The following is a 12,621-nucleotide window of genomic DNA, read 5'->3' as shown; positions in this document are numbered from 1 at the left end:
TACATGAAATTTCTCCTACCTGTCCGAGTTTAGCCTTGTGGGCTCCAATACTTCGAGCCTGAATTAAACCTTCTCGCCTCTCATTTCGAAATACCTTCACCAGACCATTCCACTGCTTAATGTATTCGTCTAGTCTCTCTTTTAAGTGTGCTGTGAAAAAGTGAAGAAAAATACACAAATATGATTGGCTAAGCTTGTTTTCATAAGTTAATTTCAACACCATCTCCCCGGGAAATGTGGCTAGGCCATTGGAAACTCAGCTGAATAATGGAACTATAGCTACATAGCTTTGACGGAGATTGTTCATGCTGTAAGAAAGTCCAAGTTATTGCCTACTGTATTGATTTAAAAGGAAAACAAGAAAAACAAGTGCATATATTTGGTTACACCTCAGCTTAGTATGCATTATGTAGGATTAGTTTGTTTAAAAACAGTGAAAAATAAGCATAAGGCTAATAAATATTAAAAGAATCATGATTATTATACTTAATTTTTTTTGCTGGTTTAGACTCTCAGTTGGAGTTAAATTCTATAAGCTTTGGAGAAGAATATACATAGTTTGCTTTGGATATAAACATTAGTTCAAGATTTTTCAGGATGAATATTATCTGCAAAAGTTATATCCATTCATTTAAATATGACTATAGTGTAGGCCATTTATCTATTACTTCCTGGACTTTCTCAGATATTTCTTTTTATTAGGGGAATTTAATCCATTCAAATTTATAGTTATAATTATTAAGCTTGTGCTTTCTTCCATCAAACTCTTTTGTATTTCTTCCCTCTTCTCTCCTCTGTTTATATCAGTCTGATCCTGGCTGGATTACTTTTTTTCAAAAGGATAGTGTTGTGTTATAGTTGTCCATAACATGAGATTATAAAAGGGGTCCCTGGCCAAGAAAGAGAGAGTAAAAGTGAAGGTGTATCACTTTCTTTGTATTGCAAGTGTTGGAATATCTACAGCCTTCATTTGGTGGAGGAATTTTAGCATGCTGTGACAAGTTTGATCACATTATGCCAATGTTTCCATCACGACTCCCTTCTGAATGAAAACAGGTTTTGTTTATACCCCAAAACACACATGTGATTGGCTGACTGTAGGCAGAACTGGTTTCTGGAAGCTTTCATAATAGTTGGCTTGCCGACACACAAAAATGAGGCCCAGTTTTGAAAGAGTTTAAAAATTGGTCCATAAATATACTACCACCAAAAAAAAAAAAACCCAAACCACCATAGCTACTTTGAGAGAAGAGCTGGTTGTTTAAATGAGGAAATCAATACGGGCATACATAACAGTCACTTGGCTCATCTTCGGAAAGTTTACTAGACAGAAGCCCATACAAAGGTATTCGCACTAAAGAAGTTAAAGATTTTCACTAATACATGGGTTAGTTATCATAATCATTTAATGAGCATAAATAAAAAAAATCCTAGCATTGATTTTCCCCCCTGGAAATCCGGGATATTTCCTTATCTAGTAAGGGTTTAATTTTTTTTTTAAATCAGTGACTTTTTTATTAATGAAATGACTTTCTAACCCAGCATAAGAAATAATTTGTTGTTTTTAATGTTCTTCCTCAGATCCCTTAGTTGCTTTGATAAATAATTAATGTAAAGTTAATCTTTATTGCCAGGAACAAAGCTTAGGGGGTCTGTTCTTCAAATTCTAAGGTTGGACTAACCATGGCCCAGGATTCAACATGAGCTGTGTAGTCAAATGATTGCTAAGTCACAATCCAATTAAAAACAGAAAAAACAAATAACAGCAGCAGCAACAAAACTCCCACTGATTTGAGGCCTACTGGATGTAGTGGTTCAGTATCAGTTTGGAAGGATGCCTCCAATGGGATGCTGTTCAACATTTTAATCAAGAACTCGGAAAAAGGCATAAAGCACATGCTTATAAAAGGTGTTGATGACACAAAACTGGGAGGTTTAGTGAATATACAGGATGATAGAGTTAGGATCCCAAATGATCTCGACACATTAATCCAAATCTAACAAGCTGAAATTTAATAGAATTACGTTTTACACTTGGGTTAAAACAACAAACAACACCACCATCCAGGTTTCACAAGTGCAAGATGGGCTGACATGATTAGACGGTTATTGGTCTGGAAAAGATCTGGAGGTTTTGGTGAACTACAATCACAGTACAAGTCAACGGTGGGACATGGAGGCCCTAAACACAGAATAAGGAGGTGATAATCCCGTTTTGCTTTGCAATGGTTAGACTACATGTAGGCTCTAAGGGGTTCATTTTTAGAGGGACGTGGATAACCTGGAGAGCACTGAGAGGAAGGCAACCAGGATGGTGATGGAACTCAAGTTTCTGCCATATGGGGCCTAGGATTTTGGTTGAAAGAACTGGAGATGTTTAACCTGGATAAAGTTAGACTCAGGAAATATAATGGTTGTCTTCAAGAATTTGAAGGGTTGTTTTATAGGAGAAGGATTAGACTTACTCTTTTTTGGTCCCAGATAGAAGATACAAGTAGAAGTTGTAAAGAGACAAATTTACGTTTAAAGGGAACATCTCCTCATATTTATAATGAATGGAATGGGCTGTCTTGGGAGATAGAAGGTTTTATTTCACTGGAACTCTTCAAGCAAAAGCCTGGGGATCACTTGGGATCCCCAGATTTAGAGCTAACAGGGACCTCAGGATCACCCAGACCAACCCTATGATTTGAAAGATAAGCAAACAGGAGGTTCAGAGAGGTAAAATGTTTTGATCACAGAGACAGGGAGAGAGCAAGGAGATTTTCCAACTTCAAATTCAGGGCTCTAATGCTTCTTATGTAAACTATAGTGTAAAAAGGATTCCTTTTCTATTGGGTTGGACTAGAGGGCTATTAGGGCAGACAGGTGGCTCAGTGGATACAGCACCAGTCCTGGAGTCAAGAAGACTCAGCTTCCTGAATTCAAATACAGCCTCAACACTTACTAGCTGTGTGACCCTGGGCAAGTCAATTAACCCTGTTTGCCTTAGTTTTCTCATGTGTAAAACGAGCCAGAGAAGGAAACGGCAAAACCACTCCAGTTTTTTTTTTTCCAAGAAAATCCCAACTGGGGTCAGGAAGAGTTGGACACAACTGAAATGACTGAACAACAAGAGGAGGATGTTGGCCCAAATAGCCTTTCAACTCTGGAATTCTGTGATTCTATGACCTAGAGGTAAACAGAGAGATGCAGGCATTACAAGTGGAATAAACTTGAAGGGAAGGCACTGATGGACGGATGCAGAGGAATGTTCTGGAAAGAACAGGGCATAACAGGAAGGGTGCTTACCCCTCATCCTGGTCCCATGAGTACAAGGGAGTGGGGGGGGGGTTGGTTGTGGGTATGGAGGGAGGGGCCACCAACAGATTGGGCCAGGTTTCTTTTAAATAAAGAAACTAGGATGTTGGTCAAAATGTTGAAGGAGAAAGCATGGGGTCCAAAGATTGGTACATGTTCAGTAGTGAAGAATGGCACAAAGAGGGGAGCGGTGGTCCATAGCTCTTCTAATGAAGACAGCTTCCAAAACTGGAGTTGAGAAGAGTCTGTTCACTCTAATGGATTTCAATTTACTTCTTGTAAATAGACTCATCATCCTTCCTTCAAGAGGCTTTATATTCGGAAATGCTTTGACCTCTGAAGCAAAATTCTTAAGTAAAAAGGGCTATTTTTAAATTTAGATAGTGGAGATGAAAAGCAACTTTTCATTCAAACCTGATAAGTCAAGTACTATGTGATTAACAGACATATGAACTCTAGCTTTTAAAGTTGTTTTGAAATTTAAAAAAAAAATGAACTTAAGATCTTGTGCTCTTCTGGTAAGAATCAAAATGCACCAAAGAGATTTGCCAAAAAGTTGGTTCTGAGTACTCTGAACTACAAGTACCCAGAGCTGCGTTCAAAGATAAACCTTCAAATTATGGGGTAGCTGGGCCTGTGACTTCATTGGTTTAAGAGGTATTCCCAGATGAGGAAACTCTATCTATCCTATGCCGGTTGGCATCTTCTTTACAATTTATAGTCTTAGAACCTCAAATGACTTGTCTAAGGTCACATAGCCAGTATGTGTCAGGAGTGGGGCTTGAACTCAGGTCTTCTTAACATCAAAGTCTGTTCTTCATCCACTAGGTCATGTTGCCTCTCAAGTATATTCCAAAAACACTAAATTAAAAAAAATTTCAAGAAACAAAAAGATTGATTATAAAACTTTATACTTGAAATGGCGGGGCGGGGGTGGGGGAGGGGAGAGAAACAAACCCTGCAAATTACTGTTCTCCTTCTCCTTGGAGGTAGCAAATCTTTTAAGGTTTCTTCACTTTCCTTTTAAGTTGTTCCTTTTTCCTATGTGTATTTATTAACAAAGGGGACTTGCCGAATCTTTATGACCTGAAAAGTGGTATTTCTAGTTTTATTGTCATTTTTGTAGATTCTGACTTTTAAAAAAATTCTTCATATAATCTTTAAACACATTTTCCAAAAACGACTGTTTTCTAAGGCAGTGATTCTACTCTTACTGAGCATGCCTTTGCCAATTACCAAATGATAATATTCTAAATTAAATGCACTTGCTGCTACTGCATTTAAAAAAAATACAGTAGGTTCTAATGCACAGATTTCAAAAATTGAGAATCAGTTGCACAAAGAAAGGGGGAGGAAGGAAGTGGGCAGGTTATGTGTCTATTTCCTTCTGTTGGGGGTACCACGTGAGTAGAAGATCGGGGTTGTGATTGCTATTTTACAAAGATACTAAAGCCTATGCAAGCCCCTAACCAAATGGTTGCTCTTGTTGTGGGAGTGGTTAAATTCAAATGTTGGAAAGAAACTGTTGTCCAGTCCTGTTAGATTGAGGTTAGGACTAAGATTTGTCTAAAATTGGTTCCAACCACCCAGCAAGTGCTCCGTACGTTAGGTGCTTTATGCTTGTTTGTCTACCCTTATTAATTGTGTTAACACCTTTACTACATTTACACTCCTTACATTACTAATACATAGGGTATTTTCATACCCTATCTAATCTGACTAATGTTTTTTGATTTTATCACATGGCACCACTGTTTCTGGGCAGGAAAAAACATCTAACTAAAAACTAGCTTGTTGAGTATTTCCCCCAAAGTGCATTCAGTGAGAAGAGACAAAATATTTTGATGCTGCTGAGTGGGCTGACTACTTGGCCAGTTTCCAGGGTCCCACTTAACACTTCAATGACAAAGGGGGAAAAAAGTCATAAAGATGAGTCTGGGTTTATTTAGGACACATGCTACATTTGTTTGGTTTTGACTTGGAACTCTCTATCTTTCATTCTTTATTTTTGGGGTTTGGAATGCGCATGCAATTTTACACTTGAGAATAGTTGTTGGGTAGAAAAAATGTTTCTATCAAAAAAATCTAGAAAACCATTATGTTCAGCATATTTTTTTTTTTGTAAAACTGTCCAAAGATTAACCAATATTTGTTCTTGGAAATGGCTCCTGAGTAAGATATCATAAAAGACAACAGGTATTTTCATTTTATTCAAAAGCTTAAATCAAGTTTAAGAGCATCTTCTCATACACATAAACTAGAAATTCATTTTCCCTGTCAAAGTCAGTATTAATACCATCAATCAAGGGCCAAACTCCAAGGCAGAGAAACAGGTCATGGTCTCTGTTTTGGCAATTATGGACAGATTCAGCATACCTTTACAACACATTTGAGATGGTAGGGTCTTCAAGCTGTTCAATAAGTTTCATTTATTATTAATTTCTTATAGAATCTAAGGCCAAAAAATTGAGGCAAATCTCTGTCCCTGCTAAAAAGAATTAGTCATTCGAAGCCTTCCTAAATTGACCTACCTGAAATGACTCACTATGACATAAACTGATGGTTTCCTTTAAAATCTCCAAAGTTTTGATTTTATAAAAATCCATTTATCTTCTATTCTTGGATAAACCCATAGCTTAGAAAAGCTAATACATTTCTAAGCTCTCATTTTTAACATTACTTGGACAATTAACTTTTTTGAAGGGGGAAAATATAATGTTAATTCTACAATTCATTACCTTTATTACTAAAATCATCAATTAACACAATTTCTGCCAAATATTTCCTTGGTGTCCTTTTAATTACACTGTGAACCGTTCTCATGAGAGTTGACCATCCTTCATTATGGAAGACAATGACAACACTGGAAGTGAGCAGGTTTTCATCATAATGCCAATACTTGCATCTGTAAAAAGATTGTAATTGGGTTATTTAGAGGCATTCTATAATTGTCAGTTATAGCTATACAAACACAACAGGCCCACTGGTTCCAATTTTACTAAGATCATGTTTACTGGGGAGATTCTGTCCTATTGACAAGTCTATACACAATACTGAATAAACAAAACACAAACATTTCTGTTTTAACATTGGAGAGGGGGGGAGGGAGAGAGAGAAAGAAAGAGAGAGGGGAGGGGGAGGGGGGGGGCGAGTGGAGAGACGGGGGGAGGAGGTGAGAGAGGGGGCGAGGGAGAGACGGGGTGAGAGAGAGAGAGAAAGAGGAGAGAGAGAGAGAGAAGGAGAGAGAGAGGAGAGAGAGAGAGAGAGATGAGAGAGAGGAGAGAGAGGAGAGAGAGAGAGAGAGAGAGAGAGAGAGAGAGAGAGAGAAAGACAGAGAGACAGAGAGAGAGAGAGACAGAGAGACAGAGAGACAGAGGGAACAAAGACATTATGGTCTAAAGTAAAATAAAGCACTCCCAATTAGACTTCATTCCTAACCAGCCAGCAGCAGCTCCTGCTCATTAAGGAACTCTATCTGGTGAATTCACTTAGGAAAGGGCTATTTAGAGTCCTCAACTCAAGATGCTTGAGAATGCTGTTATAATAATTTCTCAGTGCTTTTCCATATCCATTAGTATCATTTTATGTGACCTGGGATTGAACTTCAATGATTATTTTGTTTTTCTGGTTCTGAACTGAAGCAAGAAGAGGGAGGGGGGTTATTGAGTCATATAGAGTGTATGCTTAACTTACTATGAGGAAACCACTGTGCAACTTTGTTTAAAAAACTCTTCCGTTATGTTCAAATGTGGCTAAATGTTCAGAAAGATGAAAGGAAACTGGTCGGCCTGAACCAGGTTCTAAAACTGCTTGGGGTTGCTAGGTTGGCTAAATAATCTTTAGCAATTCTAGGTTACAAACAGGGAGTTTCAAAAAAAGGAGGGGGGGGGGGTGAGAATGAGTGGAACTTCCCCACCTCCACCCCCAACATTATAAGTTAACATCCATGGGGTTTGGTGCAGACTCAGAGATTTGCCTAGAACGCTGATGGGGGCCTTGAGCAGCAGGAAGCCAAATTTCTTTTGTAGGTACTGTGTAGGTAACCAGAACTAGTGAAAGGTAGCAAGCGCATCTTGACGCTGAACTGGAGTTAAGAGCTTTTGGTTTAAAATTCTCCAATGAAACAGGTTGAAGGGGTAAACAGACATAAGTATAGGTCCAAAGCAAGAGTTAAAAACTGGGTTAGCTTCATTGCAGATTGAGAGTAGTTGACGTTTAATGGAAGAATGTTCTTAACTTCTTCCTAGGAATTGGGATTTCTTTTGCTCTTGCTTTAAATTGTATTTTTTGGGTGTGGGGGGATGAAATGTCAAAGCTTGGTGAATAATAAATCAAGATGTGCTCACAGAATAGACTTATTTGTTTAGAAAAATATCCTCCTTGTCCCCCCTACTATTTTTGACACTACTAACTACCTTTTCTTCTTCCATAGCCTTTCTTTCTTTAGTTTCAGTGACAATCTTTCTTCTGATTCTTTTCCTATGTATTTAGTCACTCCTTGGAATTCAGGATCATTATCCATCACCTGCTTCCTAATCATGCCTTACCCACCATATCCAGTCAGTTGTCAAGTCCTATCAAGTCTAACTCTCCAAAATGTCTCTCATCCATACCCTTTCTCCCACTCTCCGGTCCAGGCTTTCATCACCTCCCACCTGTACTGGTAGTTTTTTTCTTCCCAATTTAGTAGTTCCTTTATTAAGGACCTAGTCTATGCAAGTCTCATGCAAAATCATTGGTAATATGAGAAAGCTTGCTTACCCTCACTATGTCTCATTTTATTCTCTTTAAAAAAAAGTTTTGTTGATGTATTTTGTTTTCACATCACATTTTCAGATTATCTCCAACCTGTCTGAGGGCTCTCTTGTGACAAAGTAAAATGATTAAGTAAAAGTAATAATAGTGACCTCTTCTGAAAGCTCATGTAACATTTCAACCCCCCCCACCTCTACTTTTTAAAGTGTTTTTAAAAATTAACAGAAATCTATTTTATCTACTTCCCAATAAAATGATCATCCAGTATCTTGGAGGGCCAATGATGAAACATGCTATCTATCTCGTAGTGATGGATCTGGGGTGTAGGAGGAGACACATGTATTTAGAACAAAGCCAGTAAGAAACACTTTGTTCGGCTTGACTCTGCCTATTGAGAGAGAGAGAGAGAGAGAGAGAGAGAGAGAGAGAGAGAGAGAGAGAGAGAGAGAGAAAGGGGGTTAAAAAGAAGGGAAGTGGGGGGGGGAGGGAAAGAGAGACAGAGAGATTTCTTCACTAGAAATTCCAAAGTGAAAAATGTACTGTGGAAAAGAGGAAGGTGAAACAGAAAGAGGGATTGCTGAGAACCCCGAAACGTCAGGGGACATTGCCTGGAATAAATTCACACACTCAAACCATCTTCTAGTCTAGTGGCAAGGTTTATCGTAACTCCAATAGAATCAGTCAGGGTTCTAAGTAAACCTGCAACTTAATGGGGGGTGAGACTGATGCTTACATACAAAAGGGTGTGGTGAAAGGTTCTGGATAGAATTAAGGAGTAGTAAGTAGTCTGGGTGGGCCAAGTGCCTTGGGCAGAGGGCCAGTGATCTTGGCTGCTGAAAGGTATGGGAAAATCCCAGGACTGGGTTGCTTTCAAAGAGATGGTCTTTTCCTTTTAGGGATCCAGGTCCCATCACCCAGTCAGTTGTATTTATAACAAAAACCTATCTACTAGTAATCCAATGTGTATGGAAATTTTGTTAGGCTGGTAGTGGGAAAAGAATAAGCAAAAATTTTTATAATGAAAAAAGTCATGTAGAATCAAACGACAAAATGTGCTTTAAGAGCACAAAAAAGGACTCAATCTACAAGCAAGTACCTATTGAGAATATAACACGTGCACAGTTCTGATAACACTAATATATACTAATATATATAAAATGCTAACATATACTAAACATATCATTGTGATTATTGAAAAAGTAGTGAAAAGAAGTCAAGAGGAAATAAAAGAAACACACAGTCCATCTAGGACAATCCAGCCACCACAGATAAAAGCAAGGTCTGGCCAGAATTTTATCTTCCTGAACAATCACCATTTTGCCCTATCCAAGAAAAGTGAACATTGAGAAAAAATGATTATTTTCTTATTATATTAATAACCAATTTTGTATACAGGACCCAAACACCCCCTTCTTGCTTTTTCATTCAAAGACCAGTCTCTCAAGGACATTTCTGACCTTGCCCAAAAATTCACCCTGCCCAGACCATTTCATCTAGGCAGAATTCTTACTGTAACCTCACCACTGTCCAACTCTAGTAGGACTAGGTGGAGAATAGATTCTGTTGTATAGATTGTTGGAGCTGGAAGGATCTAGGAGTGCTGACATGACCAAAGTCACATTCCCCCAGCCTTTCACTAGAAAAAGCCCACCTTTCATTATTCTCCCATTGACTGTTCACCAATTAGAGTTGATTTTTATCCTTAGGGACAACCCTTTCTTTCCCAAAATTATTTAAACATTCAGCAATCTCCATTTGGGGTCTTTGGTTATGAGACAGACCATTGACCTCAATTTATTATTTGCTAGTCTAATTAATAAATTGACTATTAATTACCCAGAAACTCTGCCTCTTAGACTTTTCATTTGTCTCTCCATGATTCAGGTCCAAGACTTTCTCCCCATTTAGAAATTATCTCAGCAGGCGATTGGCTGGCTAGATAATAACATTCATTAAGTAGCTACTACACATCAGGCACAAGTGCTGGGGATACAAAGAAAGGTAACAGACAGTCCTTGCCCTCAAGGACTCACAATTTAATGGAAGGCAAAACATAAAAAGAAGCTGAAGAAGGGGATGCGTTTGGAAACTTTTGTTGAGTATAGTTGCTGAGAGTAGGCATTGGATGAGAATCATACAAGACAGAAAATAGAGGTTGAAAACTAAATGTTTATAGAAGTAAAAAATCAGATCTGTCTACATTCCAGGTTGATTTATATTCCACAGTAAATGGTACTGAAATGAGCACTGCATACAATCCAAATGTCTGTTCCTAGTTGAAGGCACCTGTGGCTCATATCTATATTTTCCTCTCCTGTCTGTTCTCTTCTCCCCACAAAGCTTTCACCCCTCTTTTCCTTTATTATCATGTTTAAGCATTCTTTGTATAGCATCTTAAAGCTGCCTGGGGGAATGCTGTTATGTAATTTGATAATCTGGGTGGTCGTTGGTGCAACTGACCTAAGCAGAACACAGTAGCCTTTCCAAACAATTCTCATGCTCTGAAATCCCTGGTCTTTCTGTAAATCCTCAGTAAACAATGTGCCCCTTGTGCCCATGTTGTTCACTGCCTATCTCAAGGGAACTGGGTTGCACTTGGGCTGCCCATTGACTCTTATGCCCTATCCATATGTTCTGTTCAATCATTCGGTCATGTCTGACTCTTCGTGACCCTGTGGACCACAGCACCACAGTGCCAGGCCCTTCTGTCCTCCACTATCTTCTGAAGTCTGTCCAGGTTCATATATAATCAGTCCTTTCTCATTTTCTGATGACATATAGGATGAAAAGACTTAAAGATGAAAAGAGGGACCCCTAGAGGGCCAGCCCCTTCACTTTACAGATGAACAAACTGAGATGCTTGAAATATTAAGTGACTAACACAGGGGTGGGGAACCTGCAGCCTCAAGGCCACATATAGCCCTCTAGGTCCTAAAGTAGGGCCCTTTGACTGAATCCAAACTTCACAGAACAAATCCCCTTAATAAAAGGATTTGTTCTGTGAAGCTTGGATTCAGTCAAAAGGCTGCACCCAAGGACCTAGAAGGACACATGTGGCCTCGAGGCCGCAGGTTCCCCACCCCTGGAACCAACAACCACTGACAAGGGAGGATTTGAACCTAGGTCATCTAACTCTAAACTCTGTCCTTTGTACTCTGCCTTGTGGGCCACTTCTCAAAAGTGAGTCCTTGATGATAATTTCATACTCCCTATATGCTTTCCCTCAATCCTTTGGGTTATTTGTAATTCTGACTCTTCTGAGGGAATTTTGATCCATGACAAAGTCATATATCATAGACTGTTACATAAGAAATCAAAATAAACTAGAATTAAAATTGAATGGGCAGTGGGAGAATTCCATTTCCCAAAGGCAATAATTTAAGTGATCTAGGTGAAATGCTTAATATAACATTTTAAAGAGGGAGGGGAGAAGCATGTGGGGGGTGGTAAGAGAAAAACTCTTAAAGCTGAAAACAAGGCTTTGAGTCTTGGTGCCACCATTTACTTACAAAATTCATGACTGTGGACATATTACTTTAACATTTTTGTTACCTCACTTGGTAAAAATAAAGGTACTTGAATGAGAAGGGCCACATGGTATAGTATCAGGCTAGTGCAGAGTCAGGAAAATCTGGGTTCAAGTTAGGCCTCTGACGTAGTAGTTGTATGACCACGGGCAAGTCACTTAACCTCCATGCGTCAGGCAACTCTGTAGGACTAAAAGCTACAAACAAGTTTCCTATCTGTAAGGAGGACAGAGTGAGGGTGTTTACACAATGGGAGTTCTCTATTCCAGTTAAGTCAGAGATCTGGACCAAAAAACTCCTAGAACTTATATTATTTACTTTAACAATTATGAGGATTAAATGAGATAATGCATGTGAAAGCATTTTGTAATTGTAAAATATTATATAAACATTATTAATATTATTACTCACAAACCATACCTCCCTGCATTTAACGGCACCATTAATTTTCTCCCAAAATCCATTTCAAAATGAGTTATGGGTTAGGTTTTGTGGTGTGCAGTTTTATATTCTTAAAGGCTTTAATGAGTTTGGACTCCCAAGGTTAGTTTAAATAGTGCCTATTTATAGAAAGACAATGAACCTTGAAGACTCTCCAAACCATAAATAGCAAAATAATGCTTCCTGCAATGCTCAGGTTCCTGGTGACTATTTCAAGCATGGATGATCTCAGTGATTCAGGTAATCCCTCAGCGGAGGGAGACAGTCTCCTTACACTTGACTCCCCGCCCCCGCTCCTGGCTCCACTCCAGTACGCTAGGATCCAGGTTTCCTCATACAAGAAACGCCATCATCTCCCTACTCTACATCTGAACTGGCAAATCCCCTACAACTGGGGTGCTTTCCCTTCTCGCCTCTGCCTCCCAGCTTCCTTAGCTTGGCTTCCTTCAAGACTGCTCAAATCCCACCTTCTTCGGGAAGCATTTCCTAACCTCCCTCTTCCCTTAGTCTCTGCATTCCAAAATTATCTTCCATGTTCACCGCACGTAACTTGCATGTTCGTAGCTACTTGTATGTGGCTCCCCCAACAGAACCATTG

General features: G+C 39.0%; 1 protein-coding gene across 2 annotated transcripts in view; it reads right to left on the bottom strand.

The window, feature by feature from the left end:
• Window positions 1-12,621, bottom strand: part of GALNT7 (polypeptide N-acetylgalactosaminyltransferase 7) — a 210,518-nt gene that overhangs the window by 30,472 nt on the left and 167,425 nt on the right. For both annotated transcript variants that reach the window (XM_036765346.1, XM_036765345.1), the window contains exons 3-4: window positions 6,039-6,205; window positions 20-150 (exon numbers count right to left, since the gene is read on the bottom strand). In XM_036765346.1, the coding sequence (XP_036621241.1) occupies window positions 20-150; window positions 6,039-6,205 (298 nt within the window). The remainder of the gene's footprint in view (window positions 1-19; window positions 151-6,038; window positions 6,206-12,621) is intronic.

Source organism: Trichosurus vulpecula, chromosome 6 (assembly GCF_011100635.1).
Source record: "Trichosurus vulpecula isolate mTriVul1 chromosome 6, mTriVul1.pri, whole genome shotgun sequence".
Taxonomy (NCBI): Eukaryota; Metazoa; Chordata; class Mammalia; order Diprotodontia; family Phalangeridae; genus Trichosurus; species Trichosurus vulpecula.
The sequence above is the reverse complement of the archived record's forward strand: the minus strand, read 5'-3'. Positions and strand labels throughout refer to the sequence as shown.